Raw genomic sequence first — 27,658 nt, 5'->3', positions numbered from 1 at the left:
CTAGCCTTTGCATGAATGTAGTCTATAATACATGAGCTCAGTTGCCCTTCTAGCTCTGCCTTGTAACTCCACGAAGAGTTCGCTGTATTGCTTTCTGTGTTAAGTGCTGTGCTGTTAATTTTAAGCGCACAATTTCCAATTTATCCCCCGAACTGAAGCTGAACCTCGTCGAACTTTTGTGTTTTGCCATGTTCCACGTTTGCATCATACCAATCTACAATTTCTTAGTGATGGGTCCTAACTTGTAGCAGTTGCATACTACTTCACTTTCAATTGTTTTTCTACTGGCGTTCTATGTATGATCACATATGACAGACTATGCAAACCCTGCCTGTCCAACACCTGAGCGAGAAGTTATCGGTAAAAAAGCAAAAGAAGCCTGCTCCTAAATCACAAACGCTTGAGAGCGTCTCGCATTCATTTGTTCTGCACGTGCTTGAATTATGCTTTAATGGCCAGAGTAAATGTAACTGCATTTGGGGTCCACCAGCATTCTATGTTTCCCAGCAGAACGAACTAGGACAACAGAGGAAAGGCGCACTTTGTTCGGGGATTATTCGCCGGTAAACCATATAAGGGTGCATCAGGAATGAGTGCACTTTGTTCATCATATGTAACGCTTCAAAATCCACTTTCCATCCGCAGTGTCTGGAAGGTTTCTCAAATCGCTGGCACTAGCGATACGCGAGGTCATGCATAACTTAAAAAGCTCTGTTAGAAGTACATCATCGTTGTGGACATACAGTCTGGTCACACTCCTCTTGTGCGAGAACACTACCTAACAGGACAATGCACTGGTACGCCTAAATTGTCATTGACTCTGCATTTAATTGGTCTTGCATGCCACTGGTGATAGTGTTCGACGTGGTAATGTGAGACGGTGCAAGACTATTCCAATGAACCACTCATGAATGGTATTTATGCAAACGAAGATCTGTAAATGCGGGCCCACGTTTCTCAACTTTTATCATCGGGGTCTCGCCTTTACTCCCATGCCCTGCTTGCCCCGTTTCTCACTAGCACCGACATGTCGGCGCTGTCCAGAATTGAAGTCCCTAAACTATAGCGCCTCTGACGTTCTTGAAAAGAAAAGAGAAAGCCACGGGGCATGCGCTCATTACTGCAGTTGACTGTCACTTTCACAGAATGCACTAGAGTACTTAGCGAATGTTTCTACCAAATAAAAAAAAAAGTTCCATTGCAGTCTAGGCATGCATACCAACCAACGACAAGACTCAACTTCATGTTGCCTCTAGTTTTTTTTTTGTTGTTTTTTTAGGCAGTATTAACAGTGATGTTTCATCAATTGAAGTGTCTAGCACCATGCAGAGGTACTGTTGTCAGGAGTTACCACAAACACATTGACCGCCTGTTTGTATCTCCTGCACGTGGAGCTAGGAGTGCCTTGTATATGCTGGCTAGCTTATTGTAATCCGAAAACCGTTAACGTTTGTTGCTTTTGACCCATGTATTCCAATAAGGCTACTTGAAGCACCTAAGGTGTGTTTGCTTTAATATGAAAGCAGCTGTACCCGCTACCAGAATTATATAATGTCTGCAGGGGCTCTACCAGTTTCCAAGCAACCATGCCTTCCTTGGTGGTTGCTTGTTGTAAAGGGTCTTGCCGTAAATGAGCAGAGAATTAAAACGGATACTGGACGAAACGGCCATAAAAGGTCACCTGACTTGAATTTTTGTGACGCTAAAACTTGCAGCACAAGATGTGACCTCCATTCAAAACAGTTACAACAATGAATGAAGCATGGGGAAGTTGCACACAAATGATTAAAAGTGAAGTACTATACTGGAGCAGCTCAAAAAGAAAAAAAAAAGAAAGATAGTTTCAGCCTGGTTCTCTTTGGCTTGCCAACTTAACACGATTGCTTAAAATATGTAAACCGAAACGTAAATACTAATTAAAACGTTTTTTCTTAACTTAAAATTTAATACTTGTAAAACATTGAAAACTTTATAAACGTGCATAATCACACAAGACGGTAAAAATAGCATGAGGTTCGTGCTTGCCGTGCAATGTGCAGTAAAAGACGTCTCGAAATTAATGTATAGTAATAGTTGATTAGCATCCACCCTGGCAACCCGAGTTTCGATAATAAAAACTGTGCAAGTTTACATGTCACAGCAGTTGTGGACATTTGCAGATGCATAGGTGATGGTGATGTACATGCTAGTTGCAACAGTCTGACGATAGTGGAGAAGGTTGCTTTGTTTTGTCGGAGCTTAACTTTAAATGCTCGTCTGGCTGACTACATTGATGTGACAAGATGCATACATCTTTATAGTCGTATAAAATTGACGTTCAATGGAAGAAAAAAGAAAGAATAAAACCCTGCCCAAGCCTTGCACAATTCAGAGTGCATTCACAGCAGTAACTGCTGTTAAAATGGCCTGAACATTTTTCGTCTCTTCTTGGCATAGTTGTATTCTTGGCCTTTTACATAGCAAAGGTTTGACCAATGCAGCTACGCTGCACTGTCTTGCATAGCATGTTTAAGGCAGCTTGCATATGTGGAACCAAGGGTCAAGTATGCTGCCCACTGTAAATTACAGTAGAATCTTGTTAAACGGAATGTGGAGAGACCGGGAGAACGTGTTGTGTTTAACAGGACCTTTTCTGAAAAGTAGGTGGAGTGCAGCACTGTATGTCACAAGCTCTTACAATTGTTTTCCGGATGGTCAAGCATACAAAATGAATTTCTAGGTAATCGTGGATGTCTCTGCTGTCAGTTTGTGGCTGCACGTGTCACAGATAAAAAAATGTATCCCTTCTTGCTTGCAATTGGCACTTAAAAAATATAGCATTTTCCACAGGAAACAAGCTTTGAAAGGATTTCAGATTTTGGTTCTTTCTGAAAAAAAAAAACAGTCACAGTTTCACAGCCGCTCCAAGGAGAGATGCTCTCCGCATAGTCACTTCGCGTTGAGAGCGCAGCACGTAGAAGAGTAGACGAGCCGCCCACTGTGATGGCTGTGAAGATAGCGTGCGCGCCAGCAATCCCAACCGCGCCCTTAGATTGAAAGTTCAAAGTAGCGCTGCTCGCTACCCCCCCCCCCCTCCCCCCTCCGAGCGATGCGTTTTTTCATGCTCGTTAAAGAAGGGCATAGCGTTTCCTGTCTGCTTCGATGGCAGGCCTCCCGAGCGGGGTGATGTTATCGCACGCACCCTCCAAGTGACGGAAATGGGCCGGCTCGTTTGATCTCTGCTTCGGCCGCGTTCATCGCCCCCGCTTGCGCGCTTTTACCCGCGGTAGAACATACGACGCGTGGGAAGATCTTATCAATTTGGACTTCATACGGGAAGGACATGACGGCGACAGCAAAAACCCGTCGAGACTGTCCACATAATTGCTATCGCAATAAAAAGAAGGAAATTGTTGAGGGTTCGGACTGCCAATTGTGCTCCTTGAATAGTCTCAACATTACAAATGGCTTGGTTTATGAAGCGATATGTAGATTTGAATTCCAATTAATGAAGGGATTTTTCTTTGCATTACCCAGATACAAAAGCAAATTAAAGGCTGTTCTATTTAGGTGGCAGTTCCGTTTACCAAGATTCTACTGTAATCAAAGTGAAACAAAAAAGTTGCCCGTAACTGAAGTTCACGACTGCGGAACAAAAAAAAAAATATATATATACCGGAGCTGGCTGATACACTGTAGCTCACATTTCACCAAGCAGCAATGATTGGCATGGATGATGCATAAAATATGAATCGCGTTGATGGGCTGTACAACTATACAGGTCGCTACACCGAGGCTGTTTGTAGTCATAAGGTGAACGTCCGGCGATTGGGGTTTTCGTTCCATCGGTTTCCACCGTCGGCTTCAGAGCTTTGCATGTTGAGCACTAGCCAGTCATTGGAGCGCCTTTCCTCCAGTTCTGCATGGTCCAGCCACTCCTAAGAGCAGAGGAAGACAAGTCAGGCTCTTATGTGTGCTAAGATTTTTGGCACTGTATTTTGTTTGAGTACTTTCTTGTCAATTCGTTTGTCATATCTTGCCAGATGGGTGCTTCCATCGAAAAAAGGTATGCTACACCACATAAAAGACTGTGCTTATAGTTGAAAAAAATGTATGGTAAAAGAAATTACTCTGAGATACGATGTGCTATATTCAACAATGCCATGTTCAATACTGCAACTTTGAGTTGCATAGAATGAGCAGGCAATTATATTCAGATAGGCGATACAGCCATGAATACTGCATGCGATGGGATGCCTTCAGGCTTTGTACTCGGTGCGAGAGAAAAAACACAAAAAGAAATTTGTGCTGTAAGGAATGCAAGTGTTCTGATAAAAAATGGTTTCACAAAAAAGTGTGCCCTGGGCATATCGCATTACAGGAATGACAAATGGTTCATGTATAGGATGTCAATAACGGAGATCACACGCAGTTTAGGACTCATTTAACAATGCTGACAACTTGTAAACTATTCATCATGTTCATAAGCAACTTTCAAGGCTTACACATCTGCCTCAGTGGCTATGGCATTGTGCTGATGAACGCAAGGTTGCAGGTTCAATTCCCGGCTGCATTATAATGAGTGCTTAAAGTCGGAACACTCATCTACCATGCTTCAGGTGCACATAGAAAAAAACTTTGGCACTCAAAATTAATATGGAGCCCTCCATTATGGAACTGATGCAGTCTGGCGAGGTTAAACCCTATAATCAATTTGTTAAGTTGTAGTGCACCTTTGCTTCGTCGGCATACATCTTGAGGCAGAAGGAGAACTTTGTTTTCCAGCGCACTCCTCGAAATACAAGTTTCTGCGAACTACTGTCCACGTCATAAATCAGTGGCTGTGGGTTTCTGGACAACTCCGGAGGCACGCTGCAGAATTGCAGCTCCGCTCGTGACATTGTCGTCTCGACCCTCACAAGGTTGTCTTCTGTAAGGAACGGAAAAAAAAGGGTGTAAGGGATCGTTGCGCCTACTCCATGACAGTGGAGTCAAAAGTAGTCGACTGCAGACCCGAAGGTTGCGAAATCAAATCCCGGCCGTGGTGGCCGCATTTCGATGGAGGAAAGAAATTCTAGAGGCACGTGTACTTAGATTTAGGTGCATGTTAAAGAACTCCAGGAGTTCGATATTTATGGAGCCCTCCACTAAGGCATCTCTCATAATCGTATTGTGGTTGTGGGAAGTACAACCCCAACAATTAGAGAATCAAAAGTAAATGAAGCACACTGCTCTGGTGCACAATCCTAATGCCAACAAACAAAAGTTCTGCAATGCGCTAAATCATTATATAAGACATTTCACATCATATAGAAGGGGAATTTACTATACTCTCCTTGGCTTCATTGTCTGTTGGTTGACATTAAGCTTGTATTTCACAACTAGTCATTCGACTAAATTTTCCAGATGCAACAGCAGGGAAGCATTCCACACGGCCTACACTTAAAGAGTTCTTCACAAGCAGGTCACAAAAGTTTTGCTCCTCTGCTACCCAACATCGCCACTGCCTATTGCTACTTGACGGTGCCACTAGCGGAGGCAAAATTAAGTCTGCGTATCATGCACTTCGCAGACGGTCACCACTCACCTTTGCTCTCTTTGCCTATCTTCATTTTGTACTGTATCCTGAATATGAATGCTTCGAGCACGAAGGCCACAACAATTTGCAGGACGATCTGTGCAGTGGGGTAGGAAAAGAAAAAAAAAGACAGAAAATGGCATTACTAAACGTAGTGACATGCTCTCACCGAGTACTTACCGTATGCTTCCTGCGTGCTTTCCAACAAACTTTTTTTGCGGTTGGCAGCTAATTAATGAAACACTTGTGTTCACACTTGTAGCACTCGCGACAGGAACAGGCGAGTGGAGCATTATGCAATGCCTGCTTTCCTATCGAGCTGAGTAGAACACAATGTTTGTATCCATTTTATGTGACTGTTATTTTGAGAATAACCATAATAAAGGCTAATTAGAAATGCTAATCTAAGCATTTTTCATCTAGCACTGTGAAATTTCAAGTAGAATGAAATGAAAGAGACAAGCTAAAGTGCTCTGCTAGTAGTTTGATAGTGAACCCACCATGGTGATAAGATAGAAGGACATAAAGAACAGACGGCTGAACTCTGACGTGACTGCAGCGTATCCGTCCATGATGATGAACCAATTGTTGACAGCCATCAGGGCAAACAGGGTCACTGTGGGGGGGGGGGGGGATCAGAGAAAAGACAGGGGGTTTCATTTCGTATTGCTTTTTACTCTTCTTCAGTGCTTTCAGCCTTCACATAGAGACTGACGTTATTTGCACAAACACATGATCGTCTCCCGTGCCAAATTTAATGTACTTTCTTGAATGCATACAACTGCCCTAGGCTCCAGTTGATAAACAAAAACACCAAATAATTACTTTACAGCAAAGTTTTTTATATGGATAGTGCATGCAATTTTAGGTAGGCTTTGTAAATTTGTACAGGACAAAACAAATGAATTACATAAAAGTACATCAAGCAGTTCTTTTTTAATTTTCTAAGAGTAGCTGCAGTATCTTGTAAGTGCTAAACATGTTTTACCTAGCTCCAATTCGGTTATCTTAGTCTGGTGTTTATATTTTCAATGTTCTATTTACACTTGTTTCGTATCAAAATGCAAATTATTTTTCATCTTGGGTGTTACATACCATAGCTGTTGGCCATATTGTGAAAGTTCATCAGATAGAAATAGCCGGGTCCCGATGATGTATTCGTGGCAAAGTAGAGTTCAACCGTTGTGTTCCTACATAAAAAGAACAAGGTAGCACTATGAACTAAGATAAGCAGATTATTACTACTACTATGTACCATATCGTTCTATTTCCCCAATTCTGGCTCAAAAGTTGTGTGGTTCGCTTAAAATCATGATTGAGAAAAGCTGACTTACAATTATGATTAAAGATAAGCTGCCTGTAGCATTCGTTACAAAGTACACTACTATGCAAATCCAGCTACCCCCACCATGACAATGCTTTCTAGTCCTTTTCCTGTTCATTGTCTGTCACAGGTGAAAATGGCCATGCATACAGTACAATGGTGTCTAAATTTTCGAAGCTTTTCGGCACTTTTGTAAAAATGAATATCTACTTGCACTAAAATATTTTTTTATCCTCACATGGCCATAACCTTGGCAGGGCTAACCTACATTTGTCACTGACGTACACGTGAAAAGACATGGTAGATCGATTGTCGCGCTTACTTGCAACAGTCCTCCATGACGTACTGTGAGAAAACCTCGATTCCAATGATGGCAAAAAAATAGTAGACGATAACAAGGACAACTCCAACGCTGACAAATCGAGGCATCAAGATGAACACTGTGCCCAAGACATCGTGGTAGCTCTTCTTCAGCTGAAACAACCTGCAAAGTGTAACATTTAAAAAAAACTTCAATCAGAGAAATGTCATTGCAGTAGGCTGTTTATTAAAGTAGTGTACTTGAATAAGAAATGTAGAACTAGGCAAATTTCAATGAAGTCCCTGCAACGCTTTTTTGACCAAAATTCTGGCAGCATAAAACATTTTTGCCCAGCGCCGTTTGCCTGTCATCGTCATAGCTGCCATGAAGTGTAGTTCATAGCTTGAATGACACACGCAGCAAAATTAGGCATCGAGTCATGGACGCTGAACTTTCTGTCAATTATGGTTCCATTGTAGTGCACTAAAATTAGGAATTTGACGTAGGTATAAAATTATTAAAAGCTCACTTGAGAAGACGCAGTGAGCGAAAGATGAGTATTCGCAACAGGTTGGCATCCAGGAAGGCTCCTATGGACCCAAACACGACAGCAGCCACGATGACCACAAAGTCAAACCTAAAAAAAGTAAAAACAGACCAGTAAGAAAAAAAAAATTCTGCACAGCATAGCTTATCAGGGATGTTAACATGACGTGAAATCATTGCCTTATATTATTGAAATTTATATGTGCTACTATCTTTTAAAGAAATTCGTGCAGGTCCGACACATGTGTCAGAACCATGAGAACTTGATGCTTTTGAGGTGTTTACAGAAACACTGTTGGTTCACGCTAATGCTTGGTGTTGCTTTCTGCATAGCATTGATGTTGTGCTTTGGCTTTCTGCTTGGAACATCTGCCCAACTGTCCCTAATGGGCTTACCTCAATAACTCAGATTTGTGTCGCAATATTTTCCATAAACGTTTCCACGTGTCACTTACTGTGATGGATACTTTGGTGCTTGAGTCCATTGTGTTTGACTTGCACGATGTGCGTGTTGTGTGCGCTGTACTTGAGAGATGCGGGCCTGTTGTGTAAGTGTGTTGCTTGGTCTGACTTTTGTGTTTGCGCTTGCATTTATGTGTGCACTGTGTTTAAAAGATGATAATCACGTGCCTTCCACGTGAGTACAATGCGCTGTGCATTTTGTGCTGAGATGCACCAGACAAGCTCCAAGCAAATGAAGCAGAGTAATATTGTTACGTGAGTGACAGTCGCTTTTACAAGTCGCTATTCACAAGATATATTTTCAAGAACGGCTGCAGCGCTGAGCAATCCGGCTCCGAGCTCGAGCAGCTAACGACCTTCGTCCTCTTCGTCGGGCGCACACGCGCGTCGACAATATGGATTCCGGCAGCCTACATGTAGCATAACCCCTGGCGCAAAGGCGCCGTCTCGGCGCATCTAGGCGTCAACGTCATTGGGCGAGTGGTACTGCTTCAGGCGTGCGACGTGTACGATGTCGCTGGCATGCGGGGTGGATGAAGACGACGAGTCAGCAGGAGCGATTTCATAGGTGACGGGAGTCACCGCACGAAGCACTCGGTATGGCCCTGTGTACCGAGAGAGCAGTTTGTCGGACAGGCCAACGTGCCGGGTCGGAGACCACAGCAGAACCAAAGAACCGGGCGAAAAGTGTACGTCGCGGTGTCGTTGATCATACCGACGGCGTTGGTTCTCTTGGGAGGTCAGAAGGCGAGTACGAGCGGCTTCGCGTGCATGAGCGGCCCGGCTGATAGCGTCCAGGGCGTATTCAGTGGTCGGAGCTGCTGGCAACGGAATGACTGTATCAAGGGGCAATGTGGGTTCGCGGCCGAACAGCAGGAAAAATGGGGAGTAACCAGCCGTGTCATGGCGCGAGGAATTGTAGGCAAATGTCACGTACGGTAGAGCAAGGTCCCAGTCGGAGTGGTCTGAGGAAACATACTTTGAAAGCATGTCGGTTAGGGTTCGGTTCAGACGCTCCGTGAGGCCATTCGTTTGCGGATGGTACGACGTAGTGAGCTTATGCCGCGTTTCACATGAACGCAGGATGTCCGCTATGACTCTCGATAGAAATGTGCGGCCACGGTCCGTGAGCAGCTGGCGTGGAGCACCGTGTTGCAAGATCACGTCGCGCAGAAGAAAATCGGCGACATCTGTGGCGCAGCTTGTTGGAAGAGCTCGTGTGATGGCGTAGCGTGTGGCGTAGTCTGTGGCCACAGCTATCCACCTGTTGCCAGCAGAAGACAGGGGAAAAGGGCCGAGTAGGTCCAAGCCGACGCGAAAGAAGGGTTCGGACGAAATGTCGAGGGGTTGAAGGCACCCAGCCGGAAGCGTCGATGGTGTTTTGCGGCGTTGACATTTCTCACACGCCGCGATGTATCGTCTGACGGAGCGTGCGAGACCTGGCCAATAGAAGCGACGGCGGATTCGGTCGTATGTGCGGGACACACCAAGGTGACCGGCAGTTGGAACGTCGTGAAGTTCGTGAAGTACAGCGGAGCGGAGGTGTTTGGGTACAACAAGCAGCAGGGATGGTCCGTCTGGATGAAAGTTGTGGCGGTATAGCGTACCATTCTGGAGTACGAACGAGCGATGAGATCGGTCCGAAGGTGAGGCTTCGAGGCACTCGATGATAGCCCGTAAGGATGCATCACGGCGTTGCTCGTCGGCTATGTGGGTCAGTTGGGAAACGGTGCACACGCAAGCGTCGGTGTCAGGGACGGTGCGCGACTCGCCAACCGGATAGCGAGATAGGCAGTCGGCGTCCTGATGCAGGCGTCCAGACTTGTACGTTACTGCAAAAGTGTACTCTTGCAGTCGCAGAGCCCAGCGACCAAGTCGACCTGTGGGATCCCTTAATGATGAAAGCCAGCAGAGCGCGTGGTGGTCGGTGACTACGGAGAAGTGAGTGCCATATAAATATGGACGGAACTTGGAGACCGCCCAGACAAGAGCAAGGCATTCTCTTTCGGTGATCGAATAGTTGCGCTCCGCAGGTGTAAGGAGGCGACTAGCATAGGCGATAACGCGGTCGTGTCCCTGCTGACGTTGGGCGAGGACAGCTCCGATCCCGTGACCACTGGCATCAGTTCGGACCTCAGTCGGGGCGGATGGGTCAAAGTGGGCCAATATAGGTGGCGTCGTCAAAATTGTGATGAGGTGAGAGAAGGCGGCAGCTTGAGTGGACCCCCACGAAAATGGGACGTCTTTCTTTAGAAGATCAGTAAGTGGTCGAGCGATTGCTGCAAAGTCCTTCACGAACCGCCGGAAATAGGAACAGAGTCCCACAAAACTCCGAACATCTTTGGCGGATTTGGGTACTGGGAAACTGGTGACGGCACGAATTTTCTCAGGGTCCGGCCGCACACCAGAAGCATCAACGAGGTGGCCCAACACTGTAATCTGTTGGCGGCCGAAGTGACACTTCGACGAGTTCAACTGGAGGCCAGCATTGCGGAAGACGTCGAGAATAGCCGACAGACGCTCAAGGTGGGTCTCAAATGTAGGTGAGAATACGAGGACGTCGTCTAGGTAACAAAGGCATGTTGACCATTTGAACCCTTGTAGCAGAGAGTCCATCATGCGCTCGAACGTGGCTGGGGCGTTGCATAGACCGAAGGGCATAACCTTGAATTGGTACAGGCCATCGGGAGTGACGAAGGCGGTCTTTTCTTGGTCTTTCTCGTCCACGGCAATCTGCCAATAACCGGAGCGAAGGTCTATGGATGAAAAGTAGCGTGCGCCATGGAGACAATCGAGAGCGTCATCAATGCGGGGCAAAGGATACACGTCCTTTTTCGTAATTCGATTTAGATGCCGGTAATCGATGCAGAAACGCCACGTGTTGTCTTTCTTTTTAACCAGGACGACGGGTGACGCCCAAGGGCTCGATGAGGGCTCAATAATGCCTTTAGCTAACATCTTGTTTACTTCTTCTTGAATAATCTGGCGCTCCGATACGGACACCCGATACGGTCGACGGTGAATGGGAACAGCATCACCTGTGTTGATACGGTGCTGCACAAGAGAAGTTTGGCCGAGTGGTCGATTGTCAAGGTCAAAGATCTCGCGGTAAGAAGCCAAAAGGCGGATGAGGGCGGCTGATTGCGCTGGGGGGAGGTCTGGGGCAATCATGGGGCGTAATGCCATGTCGAGGCTTGTGGTATCGGGTGGGCGACAAGGAATATTGGAGCATACGTCTGCTGCAAAAGAGGTGACGTGGTCATCGGCTAAGGACCGCAACGTGGCGATTAAGATGCCTTGAGGGAGGACTTGCTTCGTGAAGCCGAAATTTATGACGGGGAGATGTACCCGGTTAGCGGCTATAGTTATGACGCAGTGAGGCACAGTGATGTCACGTGCCAGAAGTACATCAGTAATCGGCGTGACGACGTAGTGCCCATCCAACACGGATGAAGTCGTTGTGAATTCGGCGAATGTTAGGGCTTTAGGCGGTAGGCGGATGAAATCCGAGGTGCAGAGGCTGTGTGGGAGGTCGGGGTGAATATCTGGCTGAAGAGGAAGGTCCAAGCAAAGAGTACCAGCGGAACAGTCTATCAGGGCAGAATGGGTCGACAGGAAGTCCATCCCTAGGATGAGGTCATGAGGACAATTATGGAGCACCGTGAAGAGGACAGGAACGTAACGGTCGGCTATGCTTATGCGAGCTGTACACATTCCAGTGACAGGAACAGTTCCGCCATCGGCGACGCGTACAGCTTTTGTAGTAGCAGGTGTGAGGACTTTTTTCAGTCGGCGACAAAGACGAGCACTGATTATGGACACGTGAGCTCCAGTATCGACTAGAGCCGTCAAAGAAATACCGTCCACATGCACATCGATGAGGTTCTTGTTCGTAGGAAGCGTCAACGGAGGATTTGGTTCAGAAGGAGATGATGCAGCACTACCTCCAGGAGCTGCACGATCTAGTTTTCCGTCGGGTACGATGCAAAATTGGGCGGCGAGGGGTGGCGGCGGGGTTGGGGCGACGGGGAACGACGGCGTTGAGGGGACGGTGAACGAGCAGGAGGGCGGCTGTTAGGTGTGTCACCAGTAGGGTCTGTACGGCTGGGCGAATACCGGCGAAGATCTTCATATGGGCGGGAAGGCGAGAAAAATTGGGTCCTATATGGCGGCGTCCAAGTGGCGCGGCAGTAGCGGGATACATGACCAACGCGGTGGCACCGGAAGCAGATGGGTCTGTCGTCGGGAGTACGCCATTCCGCTGGGTTGCGAGATCGTGGAGGAACGAATGGGTCACTTCGAGGTGCATTCATGGGCATTGGTCGGGACGAGGGGCGAGAGACGGGGCAGGCGACAGGGAACCCGAGGTTGGCGAATTCTTGTCGTACGACCGCCTGAATAACGGAGACCGCGGGGGTTGGTTGTATAGTGGCATGGTCGAATGGAGAGGGCTGGAACGGCGCTGGACTTGCCGCTTCAAGTTCCCGTCGAACGATACGCGTTACACTCTGCTCAAAGGGCGGTGTAGCGGCGGAATCGGAGCAGGTGGACGTGGCAGCCGTGTTTGGCAACCGAGAAAATTGAGGGTGCACACGACGGCTTTTGGCCGTTTCGAAACGGCGGCATTCTTGAATGATGCGGTCGATAGTCGAGACGTTGGTGTAGACCAGCAAATGGAAAGCGTCGTCCGCGATGCCTTTCAAAACGTGACCCACTTTGTCAGCTTCGGGCATTGCCTCGTCCACTTTCCGGCAAAGAGCAAGCACTTCTTGTATGTATGAGACATACGACTCAGTAGGTGACTGGACACGGGTAGCGAGCTCTTGTCGTGCAGCTGCGTGGCGACCGGTCGGGTTCCCAAAGATGTCACGTAGCTTCTCCTTGAACGTGTCCCAGCTGGTGAGCTCGGTCTCGTGTGTTTCGTACCAGATGCGCGGGGTTCCGTCCAAGTAGAAGAGAACATTAGCGAGCATCATGGTAGGGTCCCACCGGTGAGTTTGACTGACCCGTTCATACAGGCGAAGCCAGTAGTCGACGTCGAGGCCAGGTTGCGCAGAGAATGTCCCAGGATCGCGGGGGGTGGGGACCGCAACAAAGGTTGTCGTAGGAGCCGCAGATGGAGATGGGGACGGGTTGTCATTGGAAGCCATGGCGAGAGGCTGGATGACGCGGCCACTGCGGAGCTGCGTGATGAGGACGGGGAACGTTCCACCTCCACCAAATATGTTACGTGAGTGACAGTCGCTTTTACAAGTCGCTATTCACAAGATATATTTTCAAGAACGGCTGCAGCGCTGAGCAATCCGGCTCCGAGCTCGAGCAGCTAACGACCTTCGTCCTCTTCGTCGGGCGCACACGCGCGTCGACAATATGGATTCCGGCAGCCTACATGTAGCAATATGAATAAAAATTCACTTTAGAAATGATCGGCTTTTTGCGAGAATGCCCTACAACTCGTGCAGTGTTACTAAATCACCTGATTCAGGCAACACCAAACCTAACCATGCTTCACAGATATTTTTACTATAATCTTGCACTTTTTATTACACATGTAAAAATCGCATAAGCAGGACAATGCATTGTCTGGAAGGGTCATTCCCAGTCGTACATTCACTAAGTTCTATAACTGGCGACATTTCTACATTTGTGTTAAAATGACTTGCAACAGAAAGCAGTGCACACAGCAGACAAAGGGCATAACGTTCCATCCCTAAAATAAGCAAACAGGAGGAGGATTGCACAACATTTAACCACACGCACTGACATTACATTAGTGACATTGCATAACAATGTAAGACCCCAAGGAGTTTAAGCACTTCGCATCAGGAGCTGCAAAATTCAAAGAACGGTCCACAAAGCTTGCTCGCTGCACAGTCTATCACAAATGTGTCCATTTCACTGCCCTAAGACGCCTTTTGAGATGAGATGAAATTCTTACACAAACAAGCACACCACTTACTTGTTCCAACCTTGGTGGAAGTAATCGGCTACACCAAAGGCTGCTATCTTCAAAAGCATCTCGGTAAGGTAAACTGTGAAAAATTAAAAAGAAAGCAAAAATATGTTGCAAATATTTTCAGTAGCATATTGTTTTTCCACAGCTGTGCAAAAACTAAAGCTCACGTGCATAAAGAAAAATCCACACTCACATATGAGCAGCCCAACTAGAAGCCATGCTGAAAGTCCAGTCTTTCCATCCCCTATGACTGATGAGGGGCCACCTGTACATTAGGAAATACAAAACTTGCACACTTTGGTTTCACGAGATATAATTTCTTTTTGCCACTACCAAGTCAGTTTTGTGGAATTGTCCAGTTAACATAAGTTTGTAGTAAAAAAATACCATAGCCTTGCCTGTCAACTGTGTGATTTCCACTATGTGCCAGAGAAAGCTTGTTGCAATAACAAGGTCTGAAAATGAAAGAGAAAGAGAGATAAATGTATTGAACTGTGGATTGCCAGTCGTATCTTTGTGACTATACAAGGAGCTTCTACAAAACAAAATAACTGGAATTAACACATACTTCAACCAGCCCATCCAGACAGGCTCTCTACAAACTATTAATTACATCCAAAATCTATCTATCCACAGTTATGGCAGCTAAATGTGACCCATCCTAATTTGCACTGTGATGGAAGCCTTGATCTCAATCATAAACTTTCAGGGATATTGTGTTCAGTCCACAGTGATTGGCTAAAGCCAGAAGCAGATGCCACAAAGGTAGCATCACACTTATGATTGACGTTATTTTGCCATAAAATTGCCGTTTAGCACACTGACAGTATTCATGTCAGTTCAGAGAGTTAGCGCTCGCAGGACATTACGTCACAGTTTAGTGTGAGACCGATTCCCAAAATTAGGCCAATTACACGGTCCCACAGTCAAAAGTGTGCACCTTATTTCCCAATTTTATTGCATCTGCCAAGCAAGTGAAGTACAAGATTCGTAGTGTACCATTGCCAATGAAGTAGTAATAGTAATGAAATGGGGGACAGATGGAAAATTGCATTCGGTACACTTAATATTCATATAGTCGGACTAGAGAGAGTTTAGTGTTGGCTTAGATCAATATCAACCATGATAAAGTAGATTGCTTAAAACAGCATCCTCCACAACCAATAGGCAATTAGCTTAGCAGGCTGAAGCCAGATACTGAGTACAGTATCTGTATGTGTAGAGAGTTCATAGAGAAATGACAGACAAAACTCACAAGCAATATCTGGGCAGTGGCAGGAAAGATTCAAAGGAAGCGCAGGAGAATGAGAGCAAGAGGAACAAGCTTAGGTCCCTGTTTGGGAGAAGGCAGGAAGATTAGAGCACAGACAATTACACGGCAGTACTGTGATTGGCAAGCTACTTTCACTCGCATAAGAGACCTGCCTGATCTTGGACATTATACTTACATATGATAACGTTGCTCCATTTCCAAGTGATCACCTTGTAGGCACCTTTGGTAATATGAATAAGGGAAGAAACAGAGCAATAGGTTACTACTAGCTGAATACTTAAAGTAGACACAAAGCTATATTTGTGCAATTAATTTTGCACTAGGTGCAACGCAGCATGACGTGACCAAGTACTCGTCTGATGCTTGCACAACTAGCGACAGCATCTAAATAAATTATGTTCAATGTTTAAACGAAGCACACACTTGTGAATAAAGACTGGCAAAAACGTAACACAGTACAAACAGCCTTATGAAGTGCCATTACATTGGCTATCTTATACTACAAAATAGAAATGATAAAGGCATAGCTGCCATACCTTCAAATAGTTTTCTCTCAAATGGTCTCTTCAGCTCATTAAACCAAGGGTAGTCTGACCATTTGCGCTAGAAGAGAGACAAACATGATAACGTTTAGCACAAATGAACCTTTTTCATGGTGGGTGTATGCCTCTGGTTTTACTTGTTACTTGACGTCTCTTCCTGACATTGCATAATCAATCCTCAGTAAAGGTACCCCTGTCTTATTTAGGTCACTACGTAGTTCCTATCCACAAGAGTAGGTACCAACGTTGCATATGACATATATATCAGTATTATGTATTTTATTTGATCAAAGAAATGCTATGCAACATGTTTTGCATATACCACTATCACTTTCTCTTGCATGTCAAGGACTTTTCAACAAATCAGACGCACTAGAAACGTTGCTGTTACCATCTTTCTACATGCAACAAATAAATTCTGCTAAATAAATTTTGCTAAATATTTTGCTAAAATTTTTCTAATAAATTCTACTAAGTAAATAAATTCTGTTCTCATTGACATTGTGTCTAGCAAAGAAAAAACAAGCCCTTAAATTACTCTTCTTGCGTTCAAATAAATTATCCAATAATATAACACATCGGCCAACTATACACTCCCAGCAAAAATGGTGTTCCTTGAAATGCTACTTCAGTGTCTTTCTTTTTTTACAACAGGGATGCATTTGCACTGAAGATTTTTTTGGCTTCTTCATTTGAGCATTAAAGGGACACTAAAGAGCAAAACGATTTTTCTCGCATTAGTAAAGTAGTCTTCCACGATAACAAAAACACCACGCTTGCTGCACAATGACGCTTAATAAGCGAGAAAACACGCAAAAAGAAAATACAGGTGGCGAAGCCACCTTGAAATTCCCGCACCATTTGCCGTGACGTCACATATTTTTGACGGCGCCTGCTTGGGCCTACGTAGTTCCTAATCGGTTAAATCGAAGTACATTGTCCTCTGAGGGGGCCAGAGACTTGACATAACGAGTTTGTGGAAATTTCGTTGAGCCAGTGGCGCCAAAATACGTTAAATGTTCTTCGAAATTTGTTACGTCACGAATTACAAAGTTCGGCGCGAAATTTAAAAATGAAACATGGAACTTGGTTTTCTCCTCTAATAATAAACCTATGGTGGTGAAATAAACTACGCAAGAGTTCTCTGAGCACACTTTATCAATCTAAACCAATTCATTATTTCTCTTTAGTGTCCCTTTAATGACGGCTTTAGAATTTTTACATGGCATCACCACATAACCTTGAGAGCCTGTACAGCTTGTCAAGTGTACACTCAGAAGAAGCAATTTGTGTTGTTATAATGGAATAATACTATAAAGTTTATTCTGTTATGTCAGCCGAGAGGCAATTATTCTAATTTTACTTACCTCCCACGTGAGCTTGCTGGCTTCATACACCTGAAGGAACTCTTCTTGGCTGAGAAATCCATTCTGCGCTGTGTCCATGGTCTTGAACATCAAGTAGACGTCCCTTCGCTCTGCATAGAAATTTGTGGCACATTCGTATTGCCTTAAATAGGGTGTGAAAAAAAGCCAGAGGAAAAGGAATACAATACTGATCCCTAGGTCCAGCCATTGCACATAGGTGCTAATAGGATATCTAAGGTAAGCTACATTCATAAACCTAAAGCTAAACTTTCTCTTTCAATAGTTGATTTCAAGATTATTAAACAAAGTTTTCTGTGCCAAAAAGCACAGTCTCATTATGGGGCATGCTGCAGTTGGGGACTATGGATTATTTTTTCCCACCTTTGGTTCTTGAATGTATGCAATTGCACAAGCATTTTTGCTCATTGAAATGTGGCCACAGCAAACGAGAACTGGACCCGTGCAGTGCAATGCTACAGCCACAGAGTCACTAAGCACTATTCATTTTCCACTTGTCATTTCATGTCGTGTTCCATGGCAGATCGCTTTCTATCGTTTCCTTGGCTTCGTTATTTGTTGGCTTTATACGAGCGTGATCAATAAAAATGGCTTGTTGTTTGATTCCTTTTTATTCTTTCATTCCACTGATGAGGAAAATGTTTAAGTAGGGGCAAATATTACATAGTGAAAAAACAATTAGTCTGCATGCCACAAAGATGAAAGGAAAGACCTTGTATCAGCTACATGCAGCACTTACTGCGTGCGCTCATAGAACTTCCACGCAATTCCAGTACTACTCTGTACAATTTAACATGTCAGTTTCTTCACACCAGTAAATTAAAAAGATAAGAGAAGAGTAAAGCTGGACAAAGTCCTCACTTGCACGTGGCTTGTAGTACTTCATGAGCCCCTCAAAGTGGCAGAAGTAGAGGCACGACGGAGAGGATCGATTGACAAGCAGGCGGAAGGCCTGGTGGCAGGCTTTCCTGCGATGAAGCAGCAGCTTGCGGAATTTGTCCTTCTCCAGGGATGAGAAACGCTCATACACAACTGCCAACACCTGCATTTTTAAGTGCACACCCATTCCCACTGTCAGCGTAGCTTGGCTTTTATTTTGCTCACTTGTTCTATGCAGAACAGTGAATACGACAATTACATTTCGGCAAACGCACATGCTTTAACTCGGTAACAAATCTATTCTTACGGGTAAAATTTTCTCACTATAATGGAGTTGGATGTTACGATTGATGTGTTTATTGAAAAAAGGCTTCTGCTATACCTTCATGTGAGAACAGCGCAAACAGTTGCCCCTCATAAAAAAATCATTAGAGGGCAAATTGCTCGTCAAAGCACTTATATTTGAGCTTCAAATGGACTGTAATTTTGCTTATGTACTACTAGGTTACCTATCCTAACTGTGTGAATGCAATGGTAAAATGTCAGATAATCATGAGGATTGTAAAACAAGCCAGAGAACAATTGAAAAACACAAACGTGGATGCACAATCCTCAATGTAAAAGCTGATTAAGCCATAATCATCGAATGGTGTATGGTGAAATGTGATGGCTGAATGATAACTCAACGGGCCAGAAATATTCATGGCACACATAAAGAGAAATGCTGGTGTGTACTAAGTATAATGTAATGTTTTGGCTCCAGTATGTGTAATCAGGGTAAACAAAATGCTGAGGAAAATGATTACATTAATCAGCAGCACAATAAATAGGCTGTGACATTCAACAAGACAGTGAAAGTGCTAGCTTCAAACTGTTTGATCCCTTTAAAAACTAAACTCCCTATACCCGACCCAGTATAATGGTAGATGACAACTTCCCATACAGTTGAACCAAAGATTAAGGCAGATTAAGATCGAGCTGTGAAGCACAGTAAAGCACTTGTTTTTCTTTTATTTATTTTTGTATTTGAAAAAAATAAAAAGCAAAGGGAAAGTAACCAGTACTGCTCATATATTTCTCACTGTTGTGTTTCACCAATTGTAATGCTGCTAAAATGCTGTTTCCACGTGTATTGCCATTAAATTAGGTATGTTATTTTACCACTATGTTTATCTTTTTCTGGTGTCTTGTGAAAAACATGTTATATAGGGGTTTTGGTTTAGTTTTTTTTCTTTTCTCATTCATGTGCAGCACTGCTCCAATGAGGAAGGCCAAGGCGGTCAGAGATGACTTGCCACCGCTCAACATCACCACGGTCAAAGAGCACTGGCTGAAATCAAACAAGATTTTCATGCTGGACTATGACGGAACGCTCAATCCGGTCCAGAAGATACCTCACAGTGCAAAGCCTAGCGATCAGCTCATCGACCTGCTGACCAGGTTCAACGAGAAGGCTAAGGCTGTGATATGCACCGGAAGGCAAAAGGAGCAGGTCGACGGTTGGTTTCCCGCCGAGATTGAAATCTTTGCCGAGCATGGTGCTTACCACAGAAAGGACGGCTCGTGGAAGAGGGAAGGGGAGCCTCTGGACTTGACGGACTGCATCGCAATCATGGAGGAATACAAGAAGGCATGGCCGGACGTGGTACTGGAGATCAAGAGCACTGCTCTAGCATTACACTACCAGCACGTCAAGAACTTCGATCCGAGAGAGATGGTCGAGAGACTCAGGCATTACGTGGGCGATGCGGTGATCGAGGGCAACAGGATAGTCGACGTGCGCACCATAAGCAAGGACGTGCCCTGTTGCCAGGTCAATCCTGCATTGTGTGCTGGCGACGACGTGACCGACGAAGACATGTTTGACGTGTGCAAGGGCCTGTCCATCCGTGTAGGCAGGGCACCCTCCAAGGCAGATTACTACGTCGACGGTGTGGCCGACATTCATAGTTTGCTGGAGGAGCTTATCAAGATCAGTTAAGCAGTAATCTTTTTCTCGTATTTCTTTATGTTGAGGCAAAATGCTACACTTGTAGCAGGTGCTAATAATAGTTAGGGGAATTGTTACGGTCTTGGGTTATAATAAACAAATTGTAATTAACACAGTGTAAACACCAGCTCCATTATTGCTCACGACTCGCATTACTCACCAAATTCATGAGGAAGTAGAGATGGACGAGCAGAAACACGACGAAAAACAGCGCAGCCCATTTGGAGTTGGCATAGTATGGTATCATCACATCAGGGAAGCTAAACAAAGAAAAGAATGTGATCACAGACAACCTTGACATGATGCACATGGCGTTTTTATATAACACTCAACACAGTAGATAAAGCAAGTTTTTTCTAATCTCTGGTGCCTCCCGACTTGGAAACTCTAATAAACTGCGCACACCAGTACAAGTTAAATAACAAACTAAACATGCAATGATGCAACATTTGCAACACATCTGCCAAGCATGCCTTTGTCCCACCTTTGTCTAAGGTTTGAATCAATCGCTGCAATATCTAGCATAACTATATCGCCATTTATAAATATCAAGTGCTGGCAATGAGAAGCAGTAAGCTTGGGACAATTTTTAAACTTTTCAGCATAAATTTACAGGCCACATGTCCTAGGTCAAATTACAATTGTGCATCACAAAAGCTAGCACGAGTTTTCATGGTACACGCGTAGATCCTCATTTAGAATCAACTCTGTAAGAAGCAAGAACTAAGAAGGCAGGTCCGCACTGCCATAAAAGAATATGTGCTGTGCTAACCGCTGTTATCTCCCCCAGCTGCCAATGTTTTTCGGGCCACTTTAAAACAGGAAGAGATAACAGGACTTACTATCTATCACTGCAAGTTGGCCGTATGATGAGAACTTCCCTGTTTTGGCAGATTCTTGCATAGTAAACATGGGTCAAACAGAACAGACCACCAAAGAACACATCAAGAGATCCTGGTAACCATTACTCAACCAAGAGGTTCATCTATGAATGGCAGTATTATTATACAGGTGTAGCTATTCAATACACTCACTTGATCGATGCTGTGAACACTGATAACAGCGTGAAATTGAAATTTTGACTAGGTATGAAAATTCAGGATGCATAGCAAGCTTCCTACAAATCAAACAAGAAATTAAAATACGTTTACTATTTAGTGCTCAGATTCAGCAATCATTCTTAGCTAACTAATATCTATGCATATGCACAACAATGCTACTACGACTGTGGTGAGCATAACAAGAATTTTTATATGCTCGCCACAGATTGATCACAGGGGCACAAGAATGCAGTGTTCAATTTTGGCATAGAATCCTTCCTATATGTTTGTATTATAGTGGCTGCTGAAAAAGGCTCCATGAATCTTGTTGAACTTAGTTTATTATGGACCTACAGTTGTCACAAAATGGCTTACCATTTGGAAATCGGCACCTTTAAACTTGGCACCGCATTAGCACACTACACAGCAAAAAATAACCAGTGTGCACAGTAAAGAGGCAGTACTCACTTGGATGTCGTCAACAGTACGAAGAGATTCACAAGGCTGTCATAGAGTGTACTGAAGTACTGCAAGTAAAAAGTGTTCTCATCCAACAAATTTTCTATATAAACCATATATACGTTCAAGGTATACTTACGGGCTGGTTGTCAACAAACGAGAAGATGTGATATCCTGCAACAAGAAGACAAAGGTTTAATACAAACACACATAACATGAGAAGAACAAAGAGAAAAAAAAAAAAAACAAAACATGCTCTTGCAGCGAGTTGATATGTAAAATTCCATTGCAGGCTTTTTCATGCACCTGTAGCCCTAACCAAGATGGTTGAACTTTTGCTAGTAGCATTGTTGAAACTGAGACATGCATTATGAAAGCTAATAGGCACGGAAGGCAGCATGTATTGTGATGCACCAATCTGCATGCCCAAGGCATTGTTTGCAAGTGTAGTCACGTATTCACCACCTTTGTTGCACACCTGCAGATTATCTTGTGCATATTGAGCTGTCGTTTCAACTGGATCTATAAATGTGAGGGCCTTAACTCGTGCCTTTTCAACACCATCAGGTAGCAATTCAACTGTCTTTAAGGTTATCACTTAAACTCATGCTGCCATAAGTTAACACTTGCTTTCACATTAAAACAAAGTCATGTCTGTTGCATAGCATTGGTTTGTTTCTTGCTGGGGCTTTGTAGTGCATTCTAATTAGGCAAAAAGTTGAATTACCTGAGGTCGAATTAAAGGGAGTTGACTGCCTTTGACAGACAACTTGCTACTTTTTTAGGTGTATCCCTAAACACAGTTCAGGCTAACAGCTCTTACAAAACAACAAGTCTAATACATAGCTGCAATAAATTGCTTCTGTTCTTGCATTTACACGGCAGCGTGGTGGTAGCGGAGAACACATATTAGAAGATTGTTTGCCCATAAAAAAAATTTTGTAGCTGAAACACAACGCAAGAACCGCACTCACCCAAAATGGCAAACACAGTCATGAAGAAAAACAATATGACCAACATATCAAACACCGGTGGAAGAGACTGCAGAATCTGCCGAGTCAATCTGCATGATTTAAAACAAAAAACAATGCAATTATAAATGTTATTTATGAGTTATTTTGGTCAAAACATAATGTAAACCCAAGGTTCTTTTGACTGGCTACTTAGTAATCATACTGTTTATCTTCTTCTTGGCCTAGTTGGTATGCTTAATGTATGACATTTTAGTATGACATGTTGTCTTGTTCGTGTCTTTCTTGTGTGTGTTGTCTTTACTAGCAGCAAAATGTCATACATTATGCTTATCAACACAACAGGCTGCATGAAGCAAATATTTTGAATGTGTGCCACGAATATTCTGAAATCTGGGCAAATTTTGACACAATGATCAAGGTTCGAAGAATAAAGCGAAAAAAAAAAAATTTCACACACACAGAAGTTGAAACGCAATTTTAGAATAAATACAGTCCTGAGTAAACAATGAATTATTAATCCTGATTGACACCAGTATCAGAGAGAGCGAATTTATGTTCCTTGTTTCAGCCCAGTTGGAATGTAGTGATGAGATGCAATATTTTAAGTTTCTTTTTTTTGCTTGTCATGGATCTCACTAAACTTTTGGTCATCAGCTGGGGTCGAAGACCTTATTCAATTCTGTGTCTAGTGGTAAAGAAACTACATCATGACAATCATCAGAAGAAATACAAGAGTACATCCGCTAAAGGTGTAGTGAGAATAGCCACAATCGGTACCTCCGAACGCCGCCCAAGTAGTGGTTGTCAATTAGGAATATAGGCCTGAGGGCACGGAGGATGCGGAAGTGTGTGGCCTGCCGAGCAGCAACCACAAGTGCCTCTATCAGCATCAACAGCAGTATTGACAGCTGAGTGAAAGAAAAAAAAGGACGCACAGTGTGTAAGAAGTCACTGGAAATCATGAGAAAGGAAAAGTGATTGGATATGCAAAAAAAAGGAAGAACAAAAAAAAAAGGCAGTGAACAAGCCGTGAACAAGAGTGCTTACTTTGAAAACTGTTCTCTTGTGAGTCAAAAATGGTTTGAGCCCCATCCATCGGAGTTTCATGCACAGTTCAACAGCAACTACGGAGAGGGCCAGTAGCTCAACGGAAACGTGAAGCTGAAGATGGCAGAGAAAATTTGTAAAGAATTATGTTGTGTTCAACTCGGAACAAGCAACACCTCCGCACCTAATGTGATCCATATACATCACACCTCAGACACCACAAAGCCAGGGTTCAGCTTTAAGAAAGCAACAACCATAACAAGTAAAATTGTGAGCACATTTTTACCGCAACGTTATGCAGTGTTCAAACATTTATTTTATGCGGCATAATAGTTACTGTAAACCATCAAACCTGCATGGGTGTAAAAATCACTGAAGTCACCATGGCCTAAATGAGCTGAAGTCACCATGAAGTGTGAAATGGGTGCCATGATGGCATGATAAAAATAAGTGCAAAATGTGTTTCATTCAGTTGTCACACGAAAGTTTATACAGATATAGTTGGTATGATTCTTCTCATACCCACAAGCATACCACAATGTATATTTAACAAATTACCTGCCTGGTGTGCAAGCATGTGTTTCAGGCATTTCAAGTGAACATGTATTCAAAGTAAATAGTGTCTTCAGTGAGCATTACTTGCAGTTCCTTAAGTTCACTTTGAACAAGTAAACAGACCATGTAAGTTTTACATTTCACAAACACGAGCACTATAGAAACAAGTGCTGCTTTTCACTCACTCCTGCTTTCAAGGTTGCTTTAATGTCATTATTCACCGATCTGACCAATGTAATTTCTAATGTCATAAATTACAAGTGCAGCGTATGGTCCTCGTCATCTTATTCATGTTTAATTTGAGGATTTGACAAGTTTTGGGAATTTGTACATCGCCAAAAATATTTCAAGGGCCCAGCAGAATACAGCATGATGGATGACATCATTGTTTTTATGGCACTTGCGAAGGCAACACTATGGCACCGACCGACCACAATCACCTTTGCAAGTGATTAAGTGCTGCCGCTGCAGATGCGCTGACTAACGTTTCCATTCTCTGTGGAATTAAAGAATGAAACAACCAACACTACTTTTATGTCCTCACTGCAACAAATACAAGCCTTCATGCGCATTATTCCTTTATTATTGCAACTAGCTTTCTTGGAGCGTTCGGCTACTCACTAACATTGAAATATCGTCATGTATAATTCCTGCGGAATTTTAACACTCTCCCTCTACATGAAGCTCCACATGTGCGTTTTTCCTAGTGCAAGTGCACCTCGTAACAGGTAAACAGCAATTTGGCATACACTGTTTTGATGTGATGCATTTGGCACTAAAAGGTGGGATCGCTGCTTCTGTCTGCCTCAACTGCAAGCCGCGACAGCCACAGCACATCTGTGGCTCTCACACACTGAAACATTTAAAAGCACTCACAGCCACGGGGACGCTGAGGCCTGGTACGGCAGGGGCCTCCATAAGGGCCAGTGCCATAAGCACGGTGGCTGAGAGGAGGTCAAGGCAGTAGAAGAGCACATTGTGGACGACCAGATAGGCCGGCAGCGCTTCGCGGCTGCATGGGTGGAAGTCGAGCTTGTCATTGTTTTCGCCTTCCTGCACATAACGCACAAGTGACCTGTCAAAAACGGGTTGGTTCCAGAGAAGTGTTACAGGCGAGGTGACAAGCTAATCAAACAAGAATGGTTTCACTTTCCCATGATCGCTAGTGCATGTGAGATTTCGACGTTTCTCGCTCCTAGACATGAAATTTCAATTGCTACAGCAAGTTTGGTCAACTTCATAACCTGGCGATGATTCTGCAGCGGCGACATAGCATTTCTGAGTGATGATGTGTGAGGTTCTGTAATTTTTCTCCTTCTGATAATTTAGTGTACATTAATACAGCTAGTGAGATGCACAATATGACACACATAATGTGATAAGAGTATATCATGCAGCTCTAGCTGCCATGCAAAAAAATATGTGCATTTTTTTTGCCTTATTGTTTTGTTACACTGAATCTTGTATCTGAAAGCTTCCAGTCAGTACTCCTAATCCTGTAGCAAATGACTGCCACATGAAGCTGCTGCGAGTTCTTTCAGCCTGATTGGTAACTGCATACACCACCTTTAGCTACAACGAAAAAAAAAAAGAATAATAATAATGCCAGTTTCACCTTCTAACTCATCACATGGTCTTCTATCAATACTACTGAGTTCATGTAAATTATATTTCATCTAGCTCTGCATTCCGCTTGATCTACTCATAAATTTCGTATATATAAAGAAAACAAATCAGAAATTCAATCCTTTAATTTATTCACGCTTTTTTTTTTGTCCATGCGTGCCCATACAAGAACAACTAATACAGAGTGAATAACAGAATTTCAGAATATTGAGCTCCGAGTCCTGCCCTTATACAACCTTAAGTGTTATCCACCGCTGCTTCATAAAAACATGCCAATACCTGTTATGCATATCCGTTGTTATAAATATCATCGATTTTATCAATAAGGCCACGGCATCAGATAGCATTCTGATTACACACCTCTGCGTAGCCGTACTCAGTTAACAGGAATCAGCTTTCTGCAAACATGCATTAAAGCATGAAATATTATCAGGACGCTATCCTGCTATTGAAAAGTGGCCATAGAACCCTATCAGGTATTCGCACAAGTTTCAGCATTGTTACGCAAAAAGCATCAGCAAGAAAACTTAAAAACAGTTTCATAATAAGTAGCTTTGCCATTGCGTGTCTTGCAAACGTTCTAAGGAATGCTCGCAAAAATGTCGCAGTTTCTACGCAGCCTGAAACGACATAATGCAGCTGCCAAATACATGTGCCACACTTTGCTTCAGCGACAGGGAGAACTCAAAGTGCCAGTGTGTGAACAAAAAAATCTGCGATACCTCTAGGAATATTGCTGCCTCGTGGTAATTTGACTGCCAACACTTCGCCAGCCGTTCACCTTGTATCTCACCGCTGGGGAAACTTAGTTCAGTGTGCTGTGAGTGATTGGTCTCCACAGAGTTGGTGAGATCTAACGGGATGTCTGCATCTGAAAAGAAGTATGCATACTCAAATTTAACATAAGAATAGGAGCAAAGAGTTTCGGGCAGCCTGCAAGCCCACTCTTCACAAGAAGGAAAAATGCAAAGTTTTATTAGCTCGCATGGGCATGTGGGGGTATATGCATTAACATGAAAAACATCATAAGCTGAATGAGACCAGGCAAACATATTTATCCTACCACTTTCAACTTTATTACAGCGGAGTGAACCACACCATATATAATCAATTATTGGAAATATGACACATTCATCAACAGTCCACCATAACTTGCACCTGTAGGGGACTTAAGCCACGCATGGCACTCAGCACTGCTACCATGTAATGACACATGCTGGTTACGAAATGTGCATTTACGACATCCTATTGCTCTCGCATTTGCACTCTTAATGGGGGAGATGTTGTTCACTTGTTGGCAGTTGCAAGGGGGACCCTAATTGGCTTATTTTTTCACGGCTAAGTTTCACGGCATTTTTTTTCCTAATGTACATTTGTCGTTTTAATTTGTTCTTTTAGCACAAAGCATATGTAAATATTGGACCTTTCTTTTTTTCATAAGGCGTTCAGCTTTAAAGCAGTGCTGAGCATATCTGTTCTAATTATATATGTCTTAATAAGTCTTGTGCGAGAACTTACATTAACTATTTACCTACAAAAGAAGCCACAAAACGTCGAAAATCGGTGGTTTTGTTGTACTTCCTTATGACTCCTTCCACCAAAAAGCAAGAGAAGCACTGGACAAGAACTTCAGGGGGGTTGCCCTAAAACCGTCAAAGGTCAAGAAGGATGCTCTTAAACTCATGGAACAGCTTCACCTTGAGGCCCTAGTGAAGTCGGCGAAGAAGAGCAAAGGTGATGTG

General features: G+C 43.7%; 1 protein-coding gene across 1 annotated transcript in view; it reads right to left on the bottom strand.

Moving 5' to 3' along the window:
- Positions 1-1,294: 1,294 nt before the first annotated feature.
- LOC119377724 (two pore channel protein 1) overlaps positions 1,295-27,658 on the bottom strand; it is a 29,039-nt gene continuing 2,675 nt past the window's right edge. Inside the window, exons 2-23 of the mRNA XM_037647071.2 lie at positions 26,639-26,787; positions 25,167-25,343; positions 23,736-23,849; positions 23,466-23,596; positions 22,689-22,777; positions 21,854-21,888; positions 21,724-21,782; positions 20,376-20,475; positions 18,208-18,388; positions 17,329-17,438; positions 15,956-16,022; positions 15,595-15,639; positions 14,545-14,601; positions 14,340-14,411; positions 14,150-14,222; positions 7,712-7,819; positions 7,204-7,365; positions 6,653-6,747; positions 6,058-6,173; positions 5,567-5,654; positions 4,713-4,909; positions 1,295-3,917 (exon numbers count right to left, since the gene is read on the bottom strand). Coding sequence (XP_037502999.1) covers positions 3,786-3,917; positions 4,713-4,909; positions 5,567-5,654; positions 6,058-6,173; positions 6,653-6,747; positions 7,204-7,365; positions 7,712-7,819; positions 14,150-14,222; positions 14,340-14,411; positions 14,545-14,601; positions 15,595-15,639; positions 15,956-16,022; positions 17,329-17,438; positions 18,208-18,388; positions 20,376-20,475; positions 21,724-21,782; positions 21,854-21,888; positions 22,689-22,777; positions 23,466-23,596; positions 23,736-23,849; positions 25,167-25,343; positions 26,639-26,787 — 2,357 coding nt within the window. The 3' untranslated portion in view covers positions 1,295-3,785. The remainder of the gene's footprint in view (positions 3,918-4,712; positions 4,910-5,566; positions 5,655-6,057; positions 6,174-6,652; positions 6,748-7,203; positions 7,366-7,711; positions 7,820-14,149; positions 14,223-14,339; positions 14,412-14,544; positions 14,602-15,594; positions 15,640-15,955; positions 16,023-17,328; positions 17,439-18,207; positions 18,389-20,375; positions 20,476-21,723; positions 21,783-21,853; positions 21,889-22,688; positions 22,778-23,465; positions 23,597-23,735; positions 23,850-25,166; positions 25,344-26,638; positions 26,788-27,658) is intronic.

The sequence above is a fragment of the Rhipicephalus sanguineus genome, unplaced genomic scaffold, assembly GCF_013339695.2.
Source record: "Rhipicephalus sanguineus isolate Rsan-2018 unplaced genomic scaffold, BIME_Rsan_1.4 Seq557, whole genome shotgun sequence".
In the NCBI taxonomy this organism is placed as follows: domain Eukaryota; kingdom Metazoa; phylum Arthropoda; class Arachnida; order Ixodida; family Ixodidae; genus Rhipicephalus; species Rhipicephalus sanguineus.
This window is presented reverse-complemented; position numbering and strand designations above follow the sequence as displayed.